The 22,227-nt window shown below is 42.7% G+C and overlaps 1 protein-coding gene across 1 annotated transcript in view; it reads right to left on the bottom strand.

The window, feature by feature from the left end:
• The window catches only part of LOC124594291 (glutamate receptor ionotropic, kainate 2-like), a 212,001-nt gene that overhangs the window by 86,879 nt on the left and 102,895 nt on the right, over window positions 1-22,227 (bottom strand). Inside the window, exon 9 of the mRNA XM_047132654.1 lies at window positions 19,228-19,446. Coding sequence (XP_046988610.1) covers window positions 19,228-19,446 — 219 coding nt within the window. The remainder of the gene's footprint in view (window positions 1-19,227; window positions 19,447-22,227) is intronic.

Here is a 22,227-nt window from a genome sequence, read left to right as displayed (position 1 = left end):
AGAGCCGTGCATTGTTACTGTGTTAAGAGAGTTTGCCGGAGCAAGTCGTACCTCAGCATGTGCTCGTATACATGGGCGCGACGAGATTGTTTTTTGAACGCTAAAGATTTGTGATCTACTACTAAGCACTGAACTTGTAAGAAGTAAATCAGTAACTTCAAATAGGATATCACGTAGAATCCAGATAGTGAAAGATTAGAAACTGTCTTAAATTGAATATTTTCAAGACTGGAAATTACCCAAAGTTAGAAACTATTAATGATGGACCGATATAGAAACTAAACTTTGAAACCGAATTATGAGAAAAGAATTAACTTTCGTAAAATCAGTTAATGGACCCTGGAACTTGCGTAATATTTTGGACTGAAGTATACGACTTTAATTCCACCCAGATAGGAAAAGCTACTTCCTTACGGCAATGTTAGGATGTGAAAATAGTGCAATTAACCAGCATTCAGTGTTATTACTGCTTTAATAACTTCTGCCAATCCATTCAGTATTGTGTACTCAGTAAATAGTTATTGCACGATGACATTGATTGTCCAAGGAACGCAGCGTGCATGAGTACTCTTTGCCGCATTAACTAATTATTACGAACTATTAGGCTCTAGTAAACTGAAAAACTTTAGTGGAGATATTGGTGTTGTCTATGTAATGAAGCCATGATTAATACCGGAATAGGAACTGATATATCCCTACGTGTAGCTGTGTTTAAATTCGCCGGGGAGCACGTAATTGCTTGACTTGATCGAGACTCGGTGGGATTTCAGCGCAGCCCAAATAGATTTTTTATATAACGTCAATATATACAGCTGTACCGCTAGTTAGCCGGACTGCGACGTTATAAGGTCGTAGATGGATCCTATGCTCTTTTATTCAAGCATGAGCGAATGTCGTATCCACCCGCTATCACGCCACAGGAAGACACAAAGTAAGAGCGCTGCAAAAGCATAAGTGGCATTAGCTGCTTCGTATAAATATCGTATTTCGTTGGATGGTTTTGAATGGTCCCTAGTGTATCCAGGCTGTACACGGAGCAAAAATTGTCACGCATCGCTCCAAATGAGTGCGATCACGTTCGATACGGAAACAGTCCCACAACGTCTTTGGAGAAGGATTGAAACGTTCCAGGGTGTCAGCAGTGTCAAAGGTTGTGAAGCATGTCTTCCTGTTGCACATCTCACTGTGAACTGTCGTTTTCGACCACACAATTTGTGGAATACAACCCCCAAGAAAAGGGATGGCTTCACTGACGGCCTTTATGCAACATATTGAGGCGTTTTCTCGCCGATTCTGCACGGCAGTGTCTGGGTTCCCTCTGGCACTCACAAGGAAACTGCGTGATTTCAACGCTGAGTGTCGCGATTCTCACCTCCATCGCATTGCAAAATTGCAACAAATTCTCCCAAACTCTAAGAAAAAACCTCAAACTGTAGCAAATTGCCTCCGAATTGCAACAAAACACTCCATGTTTCAGAAAAATCCGATAAAAAAATACTTTATGTGACACTGAATTTATAACAATGTGCACCTACATCTACATCTACATCTACATGGTTGCTCTGCAATTCATACTCAAGCGCCCGGCTGAGAGTTCATCGAACCGTTTTCATCCTACTTCTCTACCATTCCACTCTCGAACGGCGCGCGGGAAAAAGGAACACCTAAATCTTTCCGTTCGAACTCTGATTTCTCTTATTTTCTTATGAGGATCATTTATCTCTACGTAGGTGGGTGTCAACAAAATATTTTAGATTTCGGAAGAGAAAGTTGGTGATTGAAATTTCGTAAATAGATCTCGCCGCAAAGAAGACCGCCTCTGTTTTAGTGACTGCCACCCCAACTCGCGTATCATATGAGTGACACTCTCACCCCTATTTCGCTATAATACGAAACGAACTGCCCTTCTTTGCACTTTTTCGATGTCTTCCGTCAATCCTACCTGGCAAGGATCTCACACCGCGCAGCAATATACTAGCAGAGGACGGACAAGTGTAATGTAGGCTGTCTCTTTAGTGGGTTTGTCACGTCTTGTAAGTGTTCTGCGAACAAAGCGCAGTCTTTGTATCGCCTTCCCCGCAATATTATCTATCCAGTCTTTCACATTTTAAGTTGCTCGTTACTGTAATTCCTAGGTATTTAGTCGAATTGACAGCCCTTAGATTTGTGAGATTCATCGTATACCCAAATTTTATCGGATTTCTTTTAATACTCATGCGGATGACCTCTCACTTTTCTTTGTTTATTGCCAATTGCCACTTTTCGCACCATACAGAAATTCTCTCTAGAGCGTTTTGTTATTGGAATTGATCATCTGATGATTTTACTAGACGGTAAATTACAGCGTCATCTACAAACAATTTAAGGGGGCTGCTCAGATTATCACCTAGATCATTTATGTAAATCAGGAACAGCAGAGGCCCTATGACACTACCATGCGAACACCAATATCACTTCTGTTCTACTCGATGATTTACCGTGTATCACTACGAACTGTGACCTCTCTGAGAGGAAATCACGAATCCAGTCACACAACTGAGACGATACTCCACATACACGCAATCTGATTAATAGTCGCTTGTGAGGAGCGGTATCAAAAGCCTTCTGGAAATCTAGAAATATGAAATCGATCTGAGATCTCTTGTTGACAGCACTCATTACTTCGTGCGAATAAAGAGCTAGTTGCGTTGCACAAGAACGATATTTTCTGAATCCGTATTGGTTATGTACTAATAAGTCATTTTCTTCAAGGTGATTCATAACGTTCGAGTACAGTATATGCTCCAAAATCCTACTGCAAATTGAGGTACGTGATATGGGTCTGTAATTCAATGGGTTACTCCTATTTCCTTTCTTGAATATTGGTGTGCCTGTGCTACTTTCTATTCTTTAGGAACAGACCTTTCGTCAAGTGAGCGGTTGTATATGATTGCTAAGAAAGACTCTACTGTGTCTGCGAACTCTGAAAGGAACCTGATGGGTATACCATCTGGACCGGAAGACTTGACTTTCTTAAGTGAAAAAAAAAAAAAAAAATGGTTCAAATGGCTCTGAGCACTATGGGACTTAACATCTGTGGACATCGGTCCCCTAGAACTTAGAACTACTTAAACCTAACTAACCTAAGGACATCACACACATCCATGCCCGAGGCAGGATTCGAACCTGCGACCGTAGCAGTCGCGCGGTTCCGGGCTGCGCGCCAAGAACCGCTAGACCACCGCGGCCGGCTCTTAAGTGATTTTAGTTGTTTCGCAACAACTAAGATATCTACTTTTATGTCACTCATGGTGATAACTGTTCTGGTTTCGAATTCTGGAATATTTACTTCGTTTTCATTCGTGAAGGAATTACGGAAAACTGTGTATAGTATCTCCGCTTTAGTGGTACCATCATCTGTAATATCTCCATCGCTATCGCGCAGTGACGGTATTGACTGTTTCTGCCACTGGTATACTTTACAAACGACCAGAATCTCTTAGGGTTTTCTACCATATTTTGAGACAATGTTTCATTGTGGAAACTATTAAAAGCATCTTGCATTGACGTCCGCACTAAATTTCGAGCTCCCGTGAAACTTAGTCTTGGGGATTTTGTGTTCTTCTGAATTTGGCATGCTTTTTTCGTTCCTTCTGCAACAGTGTTCTGATGTGTTTTGTGTACCATGGTGGATCAGTCCCGTCTCTTATTAACTTACGCGGTATGAATCTATCTAGTGCTGTCGATATTGTATCGTTGAATTTGGGCCATGTCTGGTCTACACTTACATAATTAGCTTGGAAGGAATGGAGACTCTCTCTCAGGAAGGCATCAAGAAAATTTTTGTCTGCTGTTTTAAATAGATATATTTTGCGTTTATTTTTAGTGGTTTTGGTTGATATGGTATTAAGCCTCGCTACAATGACCTTGTGTTCACCATTTCGTGTATCCGTCATGACGCCATTAGATCAGGATTATTTGTGACTAAGAGATCAAGTGTATTTTCCCAAACATTTACAATTCGTGTTGGCTCATGAACTAATTGTTCAAAATAATTCTCAGAGGAAGCATTTAGTACAATATCGGAAGATGTCTTCTGTTTACCACCCGCTTTGAACATGTATTTTGGCCAACAAATCGAGGGTAGATTGAAGTGTCCACCAATTACAACCGTATGACTGGGGTACTTATTTATAATGAGATTCATGTTTTCTTTGAACCGTTCAGCTATTATATCATCTGAGTCGGGGGGTCGGTAGAAGGAGCCAATTTTTATTTTGGTACGGCTGTTGAGTATAACCTCTACCCATAGTAATTCGCAGGAACTATCTATTTTATCTTCACTGCAAGATAAACTACTACCAACAGACACAAACACGTTACCACCTATATTATTTAATCTATCCTTTCTGAACACTGTTTGCGACTCTGCAAGAATTTCAGCGGAATTTATCTCCCGCTTTAGCCAGCTTTCTGTTCCTGTACCGATTTTAGCTTCAGTGCTTTCTGTCAGCGCTTGAAGCTCTGATAGTTTCCCAACACAGCTACGACAATTTGTAAATTACAATACCGACTGTTCCTTGGTCGAGTCTAGTCGTTTCTTTGCCCTGTACCCTTTGAGAATGGAGCCTTTTTTACCTTTCCCGAGACTATCTAACCTAAAAAACCGGCCACTCCACGCCACACAGCCCCTGATACCCGTCTAGCCTCCTCCTGCGTGTAGTGGACACCTGACATATTTAGTGGAACCCGAAAGCCCACCACCCTATGGCACAAGTCGAGAAATCTGCAGTACACACGGTCGCAGATCTGTCTGAACCTCTGATTGAGACCCTCCATTCGGCTCTGTACCAAAGGTCCGCAATCGGTCCTGTCGACGATGCTGCAGATGGTGAGCTCTGCCTTCATCTCGGTAGCAAGACTGGCAGTCTTCACCAAGTCAGATGCCGCCGGAAACCAGAGACAAACTCTAGCCGATCCATAGCGACACACGTCATTAGTGCCGACACGAGCCACCACCTGCAGTTGGCTGCAACCTGTACCCTTCATGGCATCCGGAAAGACCCTTTCCACATCTTGGATGATTCCCCCCGGTATGCACACGGAGTGCACATTGGCTTTTTTCCCGTCCTTAGCTGCCATATCCCCAAGGGGCTGCACAAGCCTCTTAAAACTGGAGCTCCCAATGACAAGCACTTGTCCGGACCTCTCAGGAAGACCGGCCACTGCCGCAACAGGCGAAGCCGCCCTTGCTGGCTCGGAAGTACACTACTGGCCATTAAAATTGCTACACCATGAAGATGACGTGCTACAGACGCGAAATTTAACCGATTTCTCATACACAAACAGCAGCTGACCGGCGTTGTTGTGATGCGTCGGGCTAGGAGGAGAAATGCGTTCCATCATGTTTTCGACTTTGATAAAGGTGGGATTGTAGCCTATCGCGATTGCGGTTTATCGTATCGCGACATTGCTGCTCGCGTTGGTCGAGATCCAATGACCGTTAGCAGAATATGGAATCGGTGGGTTCAGGAGCGTAATACGGAACGCCGTGCTGGATCCCAACGGCCTCGCATCACTAGTAGTCGAGATGACAGGTATCTTATCCGCATAGCCGTAACGGATCGTGCAGCCACGTCTCGATCCCTGAGTCAACAGATGGGGACGTTTGCAAGACAACAACCATCTAGACGAAGAATTTGACTACGTTTGCAGCAGCATGGACTATCAGCTCGGAGACCATGGCTGTGGTTACTCTTGACGCTGCATCACAGACAGGAGCGCCTGCGATGGGGTACTCAGCAACGAACCTGGGTGCAAGAATGGCAAAACGTCATTTTTTCGTATGAATCCAGGTTCTGTTTACAGCATCATGTTGGTCGCATCCGTGTTTGGCGACATCGCAGTGAACGCACATTGGAAGCGTGCATTCGTCATCACCATACTGGCGTATCACCCGGCGTGATGGTATGGGGTGCCATTGGTTACACGTCTCGATCACCTCTTGTTCGTATTGACGACACTTTGAACAGTGGACGTTACATTTCAGATGTGTTCCGACCCGGGGCTCTACCCTTCCTTCGATCCCTGCGAAACCCTACATTTGAGCAGGATAATACACGACCGTATGTTGCAGGTCCTGTACGGGCCTTTCTGGATACAGAAAATGTTCGACTGCTGCCCTGGCCAGCACATTATCCAGATCTCTCACCAATTGAAAACGTCTGGTCAATGGTGGCCGAGCAACTGGCTCATCACAATACGCCAGTCACTACTCTTGATGAACTATGGTATCGTGTTGAAGCTGCGTGGGCAGCTGTACCTGTACACGCCATCCAAGCTCTGTTTGACTGAATGCCCAGGCGTATCAAGGTCGTTATTACGGCCAGAGGTGGTTGTTCTGGGGAGTGATTTCTCAGGATCGATGCACCCAAACTGCGTGAGAATGTAATCACATGTCAGTTCTAGTATAATATATTTGTCTAATGATATTCACTTATCATCTGCATTACTTCTTGGTGTTTTAGTGGCCAGTAGTGTACTTTCAGCAGTGGGCAGTACCTCAGACCAGTTACGGAGGTGCAAGGGTACAGCCTTGCGGCCAGCACCTCAGTATACATAAATTTTTTATAGATTTATGTATAGAAGTCTCAGAACTGACTATTGTCAGTATGTGTAACTCCAATGTGCAACTCTCTCACGCTGCTAGTGTTCCTGGATTACAAAACATTGTGTATGGAGGTCTATCCCAGACATTTGGAAATATTCAGAAATGAGATTATGTCTTACTTTCTTTCTGCAAAAAGACACCTGGGAAATTCAAAATAATAGCACTGGGCAACAAAAAAATAATTTTTGAATGTTTCCAGCACTTCATGAGGCAATTCCTACTAATTTTGGGTTGAGAAAAACAAATATGACAGTGAAAAATTTTTATTCGATGTAGTTTCTTATGATATAAACAAGGTGTAACTGTTACATATTAACCGATTGAGAAAAAAGGATACATTTTAATTGCACACATTTAAGGAGATGGGACCTGGATAAACTGACTAAACCAGAGGTTGTACAGAGTTTCAGGGAGAGCATAAGGGAACAATTGACAGGAATGGGGGAAATAAATACAGTAGAAGAAGACTGGGGAGCTCTGAGAGATGAAGTAGTGAAGGCAGCAGAGGATTAAGTAGGTAAAAAGACGAGGGCTAGTAGAAATCCTTGGGTAACAGAAGAAATATTGAATTTAATTGATGAAAGGAGAAAATATAAAAACGCAGTAAATGATGCAGGCAAAAGGGAATACAAACGTCTCAAAAATGAGATCGACAGGAAATGCAAAATGGCTAAGCAGGGATGGCTAGAGGACAAATGTAAGGATGTAGAGGGGTAAGATAGATACTGCCTACAGGAAAATTAAAGAGACCTTTGGAGAAAAGAGAGCCACTTGTACGAATGTCAAGAGCTCAGATGGAAACCCAGTTCTAAGCAAAGAAGGGAAATCAGAAAGGTGGAAGGAGTATATAGAGGGTCTATACGAGGGCGATGTACTCGAGGACAATATTATGGAAATGGAAGAGGATGTAGATGAAGATGAAATGGGAGATACGATACTGCGTGAAGAGTTTGACAAAGCACTGAAAGACCTGAGTCGAAACAAGGCCCCGGGAGTAGACAACATTCCATTAGAACTACTGACAGCCTTGGGAGAGCCAGTCCTGACAAAACTCTACCAGCTGGTGAGCAAGATGTATGAGACAGGCGAAATACCCTCAGACTTCAAGAAGAATATAATAATTCCAATCCCAAAGAAAGCAGGTGTTGACAGATGTGAAAATTACCGAACTGTCAGTTTAATAAGTCACAGCTACAAAATACTAACGCAAATTCCTTACAGACGAATGGAAAAACTGGTAGAAGCCGACCTCGGCGAAGGTCAGTTTGGATTCCGCAGAAATGTTGGAACATGTGAGGCAATACTGACCCTACGACTTACCTTAGAAAATAGGTTAAGGAAAGGCAAACCTACATTACTAGCATTTGTAGACTTAGAGAAAGCTTTTGACAATGTTGACTGGAATACTCTCTTTCAAATTCTAAAGGTGGCAGGAGTGAAATACAGGGAGCGAAAAGCTATTTACAATTTGTACAGAAACCAGATTGCAGTTATAAGAGTCGAGGGACATGAAGGGGAAGCAGTGGTTGGGAAGGGAGTGAGATAGGGTTGTAGCCTCTCTCCGATGTTATTCAATCTGTATATTATGCAAGCAGTAAAGGTAACAAAAGAAAAATTCGGAGTAGGTATTAAAGTCTATGGAGAAGAAATAAAAACATTGAGGTTCGCCGATGACATTATAGTTGTGTCAGAGACAGCAAAGGACTTGGAAGAGCAGTTGAACGGAATGGACAGTGTCTTGAAATGAGGATATAAGATGAAATCAACAAAAGTAAAACGAGGATAATGGAATGTAGTCGAATTAAGTCGGGTGATGCTGAGGGAATTAGATTAGGAAATGAGACACTTAAAGTAGTAAAGGAGTTTTGCTATTTGGGGAGCAAAATAACTGATGATGGTCGAAGTAGAGAGGATATAAAATGTAGACTGGCAATGGCAAGGAAAGCGTTTCTGAGGAAGAGAAATTTGTTAACATCGAGTATAGATTTAAATGTCAGGAAGTCGTTTCTGAAAGTATTTGTATGGAGTGTAGCCATGTATGGAAGTGAAACATGGACGATAAATAGTTTGGACAAGAAGAGAATAGAAGCTTTCGAAATGTAGTGCTACAGAAGAATGCTGAAGATTAGATGGGTAGATCACATAACTAATGAGGAGGTATTGAATAGAATTGGGGAGAAGATGAGTTTGTGGCACAACTTGCAAGAAGAAGGGACCGGTTGGTAGGACATGTTCTGAGGCATCAAGGGATCACAAATTTAGCATTGGAGGGCAGCGTGGAGGGTAAAAATCGTAGAGGGAGACCAAGAGATGAATCTGCTAAGCAGATTTAGAAGGATGTAGGTTGCAGTACGTACTGGGAGATGAAGAAGCTTGCACACGATAGAGTAGCATGGAGAGCTGCATCAAACCAGTCTCAGGACTGAAGACAACAACAACAACATGCTAACAACAATGAAAGTGCATTTGATTTTTTAAACTGGTAATTACATGCTAAGAGTTCTAAATTGATGGAAAAATTTTTCGCAGGTGGTCGTGTCTGTAGAGAATCATGTGGTGGCCTATTGACTTCGTCGTCTTTTACCTTGCCTCTTGTAATGGAGTTCCGCAGCATCCCTACACAAAGATCAACAGTAATCCGCAAGCATTATTTCGTTCCAACGGTCCTGATATCTTTGTTCCGTAACAGAAATGTCCTGATGGAATCTCTCACCATGTTCATCACTAACAGCTCCACAACTAGGAGGGAGAAAGTCTAGGTGGGAGTGGAGAAAATGGATCTTAAGGGACCTGTTGCATCCAAAGTTACGGTATTTTTGCAGGAGCACTGTCACCAAATGCTTGTAGTTGTCATCTCTCTTGTTGCCTAAAAACCCATGAACAACACCCTTGAAGGCTTCCCAAGCTTCCTTTTCTTTCCCCTTCAAAACTTGGGCAAATGCAGGATCCTTTACAAGTTCTCTTATTTGTGGTCCGACAAAAATGCCTTCCTTACCTATTGCATCACTTAATTTCGAAAATTTCTCTCTTATGTACTTAAAGGCCGGACCTTCTCGGTTCATAGCTTTGACAAAGTTTTTCATCAAACCCAGCTTGATATGCAGGGGTGGAAGAAGGACGTCTTTTGGGTCCACAAGAGGCTTGGCAACGACATTTTTTTCGCTAGGGTGAAGATTTCTTGTAGGCCAGTCTTCTTTAATATAATGCAATTCCATATCTCTACTGTCCCACATACATAAGAAGCAGCAATGCTTTGTGTAACCCAGTTTGCTTTCCTAAGAGTATGGCCATGACTTTTAGATCACAACAGATTTTCCATTTATGTTCATGATATTTAATTGAGTCCAAGAGAGCTGTCATATTTGCATAGGTCTCCTTCATGTGAACAGCATGGCCAACAGGAATAGATGAAAGAAGGTTCCCGTTGTGAAGCAACACAGCTTTCAAACTAAGCTTGGAGGAGTCTATGAATAGCCTCCATTCAGTTGGATCATGGTTCAAATTCAAAGATTTCATCAAGCCATTAATGTCGCAGCAAACAACAAGATTATTTTTCTTCTCAAAAAAGGGAATCAGTTCCATGTGACGTTTTCTGTACTTTGAGATTCTCACATCAGCTTGGAGAAGACTCATTGCTGTAGTCGGGATCCAATAATTTCTGCATTTTCCTTTGACAGGCCAAGGTCTCTAATCAGATCACTCAATTCCGCTTGACTCAGTCTGTGCGGTTTATCACCTTTTCCCTCAAAATCAGGGTCATGGGATGTGGAAGGCTTGTTTGGTTCTTCTTGTTCCACACTGTCTTCATTTTCTACTTCAAACACACAATTTTCGAGTGGATTAGGAACTGGTAAGCAATCCGAATGTGGAACAGGTCGAATAGCAGATGGAAGATTCGGGTACTGAACTGTTCTTCTTTTCTTCATAGACAATCCTGCATTTATAGGTGGAGTCAGGCAGAAATAGCAGTCATCTGTATGGTTCGTAGGCTCCCGCCAAATCATAGGCACAGCGAAAGCCATAGATCGTTTCTTCTTTTTCAGCCACTCTCGCAGTGTAACTGAACATGCGTTGCAAAATATATGTGGAGCCCAAGACTTATGCTGGTCCCCTACTTTCATACCGATATAATATTGATAGGCAGTCTTCACAAGAGGCGTCAGATTGCGTTTCTGTGAGGAAAGTGTTATTTCACCGCAAATGTAACTAATGTTATTCACCATATTTACACATTTTCGTGGCATTTTTACAAATTTTGCACTAAAAAGGCATTCGCGAACCAGAAATTTTGTATTAATTTGAGTAGTAACTCTATGTAATTCACAGGTACAATAACAGTATCTATGTTTATGACTTACAAAGATTTGAAGAGCATTTGTGTTTTGTCATTTGACAGGTGTGCCAACTCCAAAAAAAAAAAATTCTCCCAAATTTAAAATCTTCACTCTAAAAAATGATATGTCACTTTATCTTCAAAAGAAGAGCTAATCTGTCATTTTTAAGGTGGTTTTTGAATTCAGCAGGTGGAAATACATGTAAATTTACTATTTTTAAGCCCGAAACCTTTTCATTGTGGCCCAATGTAGTCCACCCATCCACACACTCCGTCACAATCAATCGACAGGCCTGAGCAAGCTCCAACTCGTCCACTCTGGGCTGCCTGGTTGCAACTTGGTAGCCCTTCTCACCATTCCAGATTGATGGGGACTATCATAACTAGTAAACGGCGAAAGTGGTGGGGACGGGCTGTGTGTACACCCTAGTGTGCACCTAGTCATCAAAGTGATGTTTCTCTTCACAAAGAAGTTTCATCCGACCTCATGTAGTTCAATATCCATTCAAGTTGGAATAGTAGCAGACATCGAGTTTGTCACTATAATTGAATTAGAAACTGTACAACATTGTAGAAATGTTCACCGCAATCAGACAGAGAGGAGGTGCTTGTGATAAAATCTGTCATACATTAAAATACAGTCTACCAGGGGACACCAACATGTTCTCCAGCAGAGACATCAATACCAGAAGCAGCAGCAGCTGTTTGTTAAGGCTTCAATAGTAACAGCATTTAGTGGTAAAGTATTGAGAACACTGGATTATGAGACTACATGTGCATATGGTAAAAAAAAAAACAAAAACCAACGAGTTTCAAACATCTGAACTGTATATGATGATGTGTATACTAACATTATCACACACACACACTGATTTTAAGTCGGAAAAAACACATAATTACTTGCTAAATATTTCCACGTGGTGAAATGTAGTGAAAGAGGAATCATCTTGTGTTACGGAATTTGTGTATTGTGAGTAATAACATTAATTTTGTTTTATGAAAAGTTACAACACATATTTAATTTCCGACCATGCATATTACTGTATTTTCATGGATTACCTTTATACAGAGTGGTCCATTGATAGTGACCGGGCCAAATATCTCACGAAATATGCATCAAACGAAAAAACTACAAAGAACGAAACTCGTCTAGCTTGAAGGGGGAAACCAGATGGCGCTATGGTTGGCCCGCTAGATGGCGCTGCCATAGGTCAAACGGATATCAACTGCGTTTTTTTTAAAAATAGGAATCCCCATTTTTATTACATATTCGTGTAGTACGTAAAGAAATATGAATGTTTTAGTTTGACCAATTTTTTCGCTTTGTGATAGTGGCGCTGTAATAGTCACAAACGTATAAGTACGTGGTATCACGTAACATTCCGCCAGTGCGGACGGTATTGGCTTCGTGATACGTTACCCGTATTAAAACGGACTGTTTAACAATTGCGAAAACGTCGATATCGAGTTGATGTATGACTATTGTGATCAATATGCCCAACGGGCGTGTGCTATGTATGCTGCTCGGTATCCTGGACGACATCATCCAAGTGTCAGGGCCGTTCCCCGGATAGTTACGTTATTTAAGGAAACTTTCTCTGCCTCGTGATGACTGGGTGTTGTGTGCTGTCATTAGGTTAGTTAGGTTTAAGTAGTTCTAAGTTCTAGGGGACTGATGACCATAGATGTTAAGTCCCGTAGTGCTCAGAGCCATTTAAGGAAACAGGAAGTGGTCAGCCAGATGTGAAACGTCAACCACGACCTGCAACAAATGATGATGCCCAAGTAAGTGTTTTAGCTGCAGTCGCAGCTAATCCGCACATCAGTAGCAGACAAACTGCGTGAGAATCGGGAATCTCATAAACGTCGGTGTTGAGAATGCTACATCAACATCGATTGCACCCGTGCCATATTTCTACGCACCAGGAATTGCATGGCGACGACTTTAAACGTCGTGTACAGTTCTGCCACTGGGCACAAGAGAAATTACTGGACGATGACAGATATTTTGCACGCATTCTATTTAGCGACGATGCGTCATTCACCAACAGCGGTAACGTAAACCGGCATAATATGCACTATTGGGCAACGGAAAATCCACGATGGCAGCGACAAGTGGAACATCAGCGACCTTGGAGGGTGAATGTACGGTGCGGCATTATGTGAGGACGGATAATTGGCCCCCATTTTATCGATGGCAATCTAAATGGTGCAAAGTATGCTGATTTCCTACGTAATGTTCTACCGATGTTACTACAAGATGTTTCACTGCATGAAAGAATGGCGATGTACTTTCAACATGATGGACGTTCGGGACATACCTCGCGTGCGGTTGAAGCGGTACTGAATAGGATATTTCGTGACAGGTGGATTGGTTGTCGAAGCACTATACCATGGCCCGCACGTTCACCGGATCTGACGTCCCCGGATTACTTTCTGTGGGGAAAGTTGAAAGATATTTGCCATCGTGATCCACCGACAACGCTTGACAACATGCGTCAGCGCATTGTCAATGCATGTGCGAACATTGCGGAAGGCGAACTACTCGCTGTTGAGAGGAATGTCGTTACACGTATTGCCAAATGCATTGAGGCTGACGGACATCAATTTGAGCATATATTGCATTAATGTGTAATTTACAGGTAATCACACTGTAACAGCATGTGTTATCAGAAATGATAAGTTCACAAAGGTACATGTATCACATTGGAACAACCTAAATAAAATGTTCAAACTTACCTACGTTCTGTATTTTAATTTAAAAAACCTACCTGTTAGCAACTGTTCGTCTAAAATTGTGAGCCATATCTTTGTGACTATTACAGCGCCATCTATCACAAAGCGAAAAAAGTTGTCAAACTAAAACATTCATATTCGTTTACGTACTACAAGAATATGTGATAAAAATGGAGGTTCCTATTTAAAAAGATTCAGTTGATATCCGTTTGACCTATGACAGCGCCATTAGAGGGGCAACCATAGCGCCATCTGGATTTCCCCCTTCAAGCTAGACAAGTTTCGTTCTTTGGCGTTTTTTCGTTTGACGCTTATTTCGTGACCTATTTGGCCCAGTCACGATCACTGGACCACCCTATATATATATATATATATATATATATATATATATATATATATATATTGAAGATTATTAAGGTAAATACACTGTTTGTTCTCTACCAAAATCTTTGATTTGCTAACTATATGCCTATCAGTAGTTAGTGCCCTCAGTATCCCCCTCCCCCCCTTCGTTTTTCTTCTCCTTCCCCCCTCTTTCTTTTCCCATCATCTGTCCAGTTACCCCCCCACCTGCTCTTGGGTGTGGTCTGTCGTATTTTCCAACTTTTTACTGCAGTGTTCAAGGGAATGTTCCGTCTTGTTCGTCTTTCCAAAGTGTTGCGAATAGGAACCATGCTGTCGCCGTGATTTTTGAATTATCTGTCTATTATTTTACCTGTCTGCTTTATATGTATTTTATTAGCATCATCATCCCTGTGTTCTATGTTTTAAGTTCCACGAATTTATTTTCGCCATGTTACCATTTACGTCTCCGATTTTTCGCCTGTTTTTATTCTTTATTATCTACATCTTTTTAAAACAATGTATGTATGCTGAAGAGCGGCGTACTAAGCTACTGCCAGCCCGCCCCCTTCGGGGGGAATCGAAACTCAATAAAGGAAAAAAAAATTGGCTCTCACTGTCTTGCAGTAGTTCGAGTGACGAAGATTTTTGTGAGGTAAGTGATTCATGAAGGGTATAGGTTATTGTTAGGCAGGGCTATTCTTTTGTAGGGATTATTAAAAGTAAGATTGTGTGGCGCTAAAACATTGTGTGTCAATTTAGAAATGATCAGAATAAGTAAAGAGAAAACAATCTCAGTACTCTGGAGTTTGAAAATCAAGTAACGTAGAAGTTTTTCCAACACAGTCATTCTTTACATTCAAAGGGGACATTTCATCAGTACCGCCGTCCGGTAGGTTGCCTACACTTCCTACGCACCACCAAATGGATCGTCAGGCACACGTGTCCCATGGAGCAGTAGTGGAACAGCCTATGTGATTAATTCTGGGCAATTATACAAACACCGTTTCACTTAAAATACGGCCGGTTTTTGAGAGTAACAGGTCATATTTATTTAAGCGAAATGGCATTATTTGAAACTTTGATTCACTGAGATGTACGGTGACCATTTATTGAGTGGGTGTGCTGAAAAGTAATGTCTCCGAATGTTTTGATTCTGTTCTCAGTATTGATTATTATATGTAAAGTATGTTACTCCGTCGACTTACCGCTTCGCAGATGCAAACTGCAATCCTATGCCGCTAGAGTGCTCCGAATTGTCACATGTAACATGGCAGTGTGTAATGGAACTATGTCGCTGCTCGAGAAGCAGCGTGCTGTAATCGAGTTTCGAATTCGAAGGGTTCATCCACACATGGAGCACTCTCTCCTTCAGCTGACAACGTCAGACCACACACGAGCGCTGTAGCATCTGCAACAACCCGACGCTTTGAGTTCACTGTTATCGATCATTACGCATGCAGTACCGATTGGTCCCATCTTATTTTCATCTGTTTCCGAAAATTAAGGAACATCTACTAGGTATAGCTGTACCGTAGGTGCAACCACAACCGAGGGGTATCTGTTGAGAGGCCAGACAAACGTATGGTCCCTGAAGACGGGCAGCAGCCCAACAGTCTGGATGATTGACTGATCTGGCCTTGTAACATTAACGAAAACGGCCTTGCTGTGCTGGTACTGCGAACGGCTGAAAGCAAGGGGAAACTACGGCCGTAATTTTTCCCGAGGGCATGCAGCTTTACTGTATGGATAAATGATGATGGCGCCCTTTTGGGTAAAATATTCTGGAGGTAAAGTAGTCCCCCCTTGGGATCTCCGTGCGGGGACTACTCAGGAGGACGTCGTTATCAGGAGAAAGAAAACTGGCGTTCTACGGATCGGAGCGTGGAATGTCAGATCCCTTAATCGGGCGGGTAAGTTAGAAAATTTAAAAAGGGAAATGGATAGGTTAAAGTTAGATATAGTGGGAATTAGTGAAGTTCGGTAGCAGGAGGAACAAGACTTTTGGTCAGGTGAATACAGGGTTATAAGTACAAAATCAACTAGGGGTAATGCAGGAGTAGGTTTAATAATGAATAAAAAAAAATAGGAGTTCGGGTAAGCTACTACAAACAACATAGTGATCGCATTATTGTGGCCAAGATAGACACGAAGCCCACGCCTACAACAGTAGTACAAGTTTATATGCCAACTAGCTCTGCAGATGACCAAGAAATTGATGAAATGTACGATGAGATAAAAGAAATTATTCAGGTAATGAAGGGAGACGAAAATTTAGTAGTCATGGGCGACTGGAATTCGACAGTAGAAAAAGGGAGAGAAGGAAACATAGTAGGTGAATATGGATTGGGGCTAAGAAATGAAAGAGGAAGCCGCCTGGTAGAATTTTGTGCAGAGCATAACTTAATCATAGCTAACACTTGGTTCTAGAATAATGAAAGAATGTTGTATACATGGAAGAACCCTGGAGATACTAAAAGATATCAGATAGATTATATAATGGTAAGACAGAGATTTAGGAACCAGGTTTTAAATTGTAAGACATTTCCAGGGGCAGATGTGGACTCTGACCACAATCTATTGGTTATGAACTGTAGATTAAAACTGAAGAAAGTGCAAAAAGGTGGGAATTTGAGGAGATGGGACCTGGATAAACTGAAGGAACCAGAGGTTGTAGAGAGTTTCAGGAACAGCATAAAGGAACAATTGACAAGAATGGGGGAAAGAAATACAGTAGAAGAAGAATGGATAGCTTTGAGGGATGAAGTGGTGAAGGCAGCAGAGGATCAAGTAGGTAAAAAGCCGAGGGCTAGTAGAAATCCTTGGGTGACAAGAAATACTGAATTTAGTTGATAAAAGGAGAAAATATAAAAATCCAGTAAATGAAGCAGGCGAAAAGGAATACAAACGTCTCAAAAATGAGATCGACAGGAAGAGCAAAATGGCTAAGTAGGCATGGCTAGAGGACAAATGTAAGGATGTAGAGGCTTACCTCACTAGGAGTAAGATAGATACTGCCTACAGGAAAATTAAAGAGACCTTTGGAGAAAAGAGAACCACTCGTATGAATATCAAGGGCTCAGATGGAAACCCAGTTGTAAGCAAAGAAGGGAAATCAGAAAGGTGGAAGGAGTATATAGAGGGACTATACAAGGCGATTTTCTTGAGGACAATATTATGGAAATGGAAGAGGATGTAGATGAAGATGAAATGGGAGATATGATACTGCGTGAAGAATTTGATAGAGCACTGAAAGACCAAAGTCGAAACAAGGCCCCGGGAGTAGACAACATTCCATTAGAACTACTGACAGTCTTGGGAGAGCCAGTCCTGACAAAACTCTACCATCTGGTGAGCAAAATGTATGAGACAGGCGAAATATCCTTAGACTTCAGCAAGAATATAATAATTCCAATCACAAAGAAAGCAGGTGTTGACAGATGTGAAAATTACCGAACTGTCAGTTTAATAAGTCACAGCTACAAAATACTAACGCAAATTCCTTACAGACGAATGGAAAAACTGGTAGAAGCCGACCTCGGCGAAGGTCAGTTTGGATTCCGCAGAAATGTTGGAACATGTGAGGCAATACTGACCCTACGACTTACCTTAGAAAATAGGTTAAGGAAAGGCAAACCTACATTACTAGCATTTGTAGACTTAGAGAAAGCTTTTGGCAATGTTGACTGGAATACTCTCTTTCAAATTCTGAAGGTGGCAGGGGTAAAATACAGGGAGCGAAAAGCTGTTTACAATTTGTACAGAAACCAGATTGCAGTTATAAGAGTCGAGGGACATGAAAGGGAAGCATTGGTTGGGAAGGGAGTGAGACAGGGTTGTAGCCTCTCCCCGATGTTATTCAATCTGTATATTGAGCAAGCAGTAAAGGAAACAAAAGAAAAATTCGGACTAGGTATTAAAATTCATGGAGAAGAAATAAAAACTTTGAGGTTCGCCGATGACATTGTAATTCTGTCAGAGACAGCAAAGGACTTGGAAGAGCAGTTGAACGGAATAGAGAGTGTTTTGAAGGGAGGATATAAGATGAACATCAACAAAAGCAAAACGAGGATAATGGAATGTAGTCGAATTAAGTCGGGTGATGCTGAGGGAATTAGATTAGGAAATGAGACACTTAAAGTAGTAAAGGAGTTTTGCTATTTGGGGAGCAAAATAACTGATGATGGTCGAAGTAGAGAGGATATAAAATGTAGATTGCAATGGCAAGGAAAGCGTTTCTGAAGAAGAGAAGTTTGTTAACATCGAGTATAGATTTAAATGTCAGGAAGTCGTTTCTGAAAGTATTTGGATGGAGTGTAGCCATGTATGGAAGTGAAACATGGACGATAAATAGTTTGGACAAGAAGAGAATAGAAGTCTTTGAAATGTGGTGCTACAGAAGAATGCTGAAGATTAGATGGGTAGATCACGTAACTAATGAGGAAGTATTGAACAGGATTGGGGAGAAGAGGAGTTTGTGGCACAACTTGACAAGAAGAAGGGACCGGTTGGTACGACATGTTCTGAGGCATAAATGGATCACCAATTTGGTATTGGAGGGCAGCGTGGAGACTAAAAATCGTAGAGGGAGACCAAGAGATGAATACACTAAACAGATTCAGAAGGATGTAGGCTGCAGTACGTATTGGGAGATGAAGAGGCTTGCACAGGATGGAGTGGCATGGAGAGCTGCATCAAACCAGTCTCAGGACTGAAGACCACAACACAAACAACAACTAGGTATTCGCTCTGATACTGATGAAGTGGTGCAAGGAGGCGAGATTGTGGCTCTATCAACAAAGTAAAACATTCTACAGTGACGGTATCAAAAAACTGGTCTCTCGTTAGGACCAACTTTTTCATAGCCAGTGTGACTAAGTTGAGAAACAAATATATAGACATGAAGAATAAAGATGTTTTATTTAAGTAGCTTTCAGAGTTTTCTCAAAAAACTCGGAGGCATCTGTCATGAACAAATAATAGTTTTTAACAGTCCTTTAAAGTACTTGGAAAGTTATTTAAATAGGCCAATAACACGAGTGCAGTCTACGTCAAAGTTTATAGGGCTCCAAAATTGGTATTACGTCAATGTAAGTTTAGTTTCGTATGTTTGGGACAGGCGAAGATTAGACTCAGTCCATCTGAAATCATCAAGTAGATTACTTACTATTCTGGACGAAACGATGAGGTGGCGACCTTGGAGAATGCTCTGCTTCTCCTCCAGCGTCTCGGTCTCAGTCTTGCTGCTGACGAAGCCTTCCTCAGGTGTCCATTTGGCTACGGGTCTGAAGCCCGCCGCAGACAGTTCCAGCACTTCCAGCGAGAATCCCACGCGACGTCCTTCCGCGTCGAACATGATGTTGCCAGACAGGCCCTCGTGCCGCATCTGCGACCAGACACGCACAAGTGAAAACACCAAAGTGCATGGTCAGTGAACTGTATATGCAATAGGCGGTCAAGTTGATGCACTTACTGTACCACAGGAACTTATGTACGGAAGACAATGAGGTTGTAGAAAGAGTATATACTGACTAGAATGTAACTTTATCATGCCTACCTACAAAAATTCGTACAAAATAATGTTGGCACTACTGTACATCAATGATGTGTAGCCGGCTGGAGCACAAGGTTTTAACTACGCCACTATTCCTGATATCGTCATGACTGAACCCAGAACAGATCACGAAAATCCAAGAAAAAAAAATGTTATTAGAAAAATGGAACTTAAATTCAGCGTTAATTGTAAGTAGTTGCCGAACACTATGATTCTCGATAATCATGGTTGACCTACCGCAAGAGAAGAGCAAGAGGATACAATGAACATCTAATTGAACCTGTTTCATAATTAGAGAAACGAGAACACTGTCAAGTCAACGTATGTAATATGGCTATGATAAGCAAATGCTTCAATACTAAGAGCAGAGTTTTACATTTGGGGAGGAGATGTTTAGGACACGAAACGTAGGAGGGCAGATCAAGTGAAAACCTTAAAAGTATAATCAAAAATCGATATTTCACGTCATTATTCTTTAAGTTGGCAGCACTTTTACCAATGATGTAAGAAATGTCCTACACGTGTTGGCATACTACGGACAAGCGAAACCCGGTCACAATACTCGTTCAAAAGGCTGCCATGCTTGCGACGTGCACCAAGGAAGAATAACGGCCTGTAAAACGCTTTCTGAGCAGTGCATGGTGTGAAACCTATTCAAATGCACCTGCGAATGAAGGTGCTGCCTAATGATGTATATTTGTCACTGCAGAAAGTGTATGAGTGTTGTAGAACGTTCGGAAATGGAAAAATGTGTGGTAAGTTCTATGGAACCATACTGCTGAGGTCATCGGTCGCTAGGCTTACACACTACTTAATCTAACTTAAACTAACTTACGCTAAGGACAACACACAGCCATTCCCGAGGGAGGACTCGAACATCCGACGAGTTGAGCAGCGCGAACCGTGTCAAGGCGCTTTAGTCCGCACGGCTACCCCGCGCGGCTCTTCGGAAATGGCGTGACTTCAGTGACGGACGCTCAGCGCCCGAGTCAGCTGCACCGCATTGTGGCATCAGAGTCTGCTGCAGCAACTGAAGCCATTGTGATGGAAAATCGCCGCAGAACTAAACATTAGTTACGGCTCAGCTCACTTCAACATTCGTGAAGTGCTTAAGTTTCATGAAGTGTCTACAACATAAATGCCATAGCAGCTCTCTGCAGAACTCAAAGAGCGATGCGTTGACGTTTGTGAAGTACATCTGTGGCGTTTTGAAGCATAAGATGACTGCTTCCTCAAGTGGATCGTTAGAGGAGACGAAACCTTTGTACACTGGGACCAACCCGAAACAAAGAGAGCAAGCAAGTCATCAAAACCCAAGAAAAGTTTTTTGAAATTATTGCAACCAGTCCCCTTTCGTTTTGTTCAATTTTTTCCTTTCTCCATAACCGGTTTCGAACCGCCTAGCGATTCATCATGCCGTGGCACATACTTATTAATTTTCTGGAGCAGTGTGGGAGCCGTGTAGCTGTGGTAAGACGTTTTTTTCCTTTATTGCTATTTTTATACCTGTACAATCAGGCAGGCTGTTAGCGGCATGCTACGCCGCTCTTCAGCCTTAGCGTTGACAATGATAGAACACAGAAAGAAGATCCAGAATACACATAGTGACGGGAAAAAAATAGTGGACACAGAAATACAAAAAAACATGGAGCCGTTCACACTCGACGATAATGACACTCAAAACATGTTGACACAGCGCACATAAAACTGATGAATTCTTCGGCACGGGTGAACGCATGAGCGTGACGGCGGACACTAAAAAACACAAAACGACGGCACACACACGAGAAACTGATGGCGATGATCTCCGGCGCGCGAATGTCCACGTAGCGTGTACGGGGACCTGCCAAGAGGGGAAGAAGGGGGAGTGGGAGGGAGAGGGGATGCCAATGGCGGAGGAGATGGTAGTAGGAACGGAGGAGGGGCTAGAGGGGAAGTCTGGGGGAGGAGTGGGGAGAAAGGGAGGAGGGAGGGAAGGGGGAGAGAAGGGAGAGAGGGTGCCCATAGGAACAAACACAGGAAGAGGGAGGGAGGATCAAAGTTGGTTGGAGGGGTAGATGGAGGGGAGCTGGCGGAAGCCACCTTGGGAGAGGGTGTGGAGAGTGGAGAGATGAAGAGGAGGTGGGACATGGAAGTACAGGCGCGGCAGCGGATGGGGGTGGGAGAGGATGGGAGACACCAGTGGGTGAGGAGGATCGAGTTTGCCGGAGGTGTAGAGGATCCGTATCCGTTTGAGGAAAAGGAGGAGGTGGGGGAAGGGAATTAGGTCATACAGGATCCGCGAGGGGAGGGGAGACGGATGCGATAGGTGAGGCGAAGAGCATGGCGTTCCAGGATGTGAAGGGATTTGTAAAAGGTAGGGGGAGCGGATATCCATGCAGTGTGGGCGTAGCAAAGGATAGGGCGAATGAGGGATTTATAGGTATGGAGGATGGTAGAGAGGTCCAGACCCCAAGTTCGGCCGGAGAGTAGTTTGTGGAGATAGAGGCGGGAGCGTGCCTTGGCTTGGATCGTCCAGAGGTGGGGGGCCCAGGAGAGGCGACGGTCAAGGGTGACACCAAGGTACTTAAGGGTGGGGGTGAGGGCGATAGGACGGCCATAGATGGTGATGTA

The sequence above is a fragment of the Schistocerca americana genome, chromosome 2 (assembly GCF_021461395.2).
Source record: "Schistocerca americana isolate TAMUIC-IGC-003095 chromosome 2, iqSchAmer2.1, whole genome shotgun sequence".
Lineage (NCBI taxonomy): Eukaryota > Metazoa > Arthropoda > Insecta > Orthoptera > Acrididae > Schistocerca > Schistocerca americana.
The sequence above is the reverse complement of the archived record's forward strand: the minus strand, read 5'-3'. Positions and strand labels throughout refer to the sequence as shown.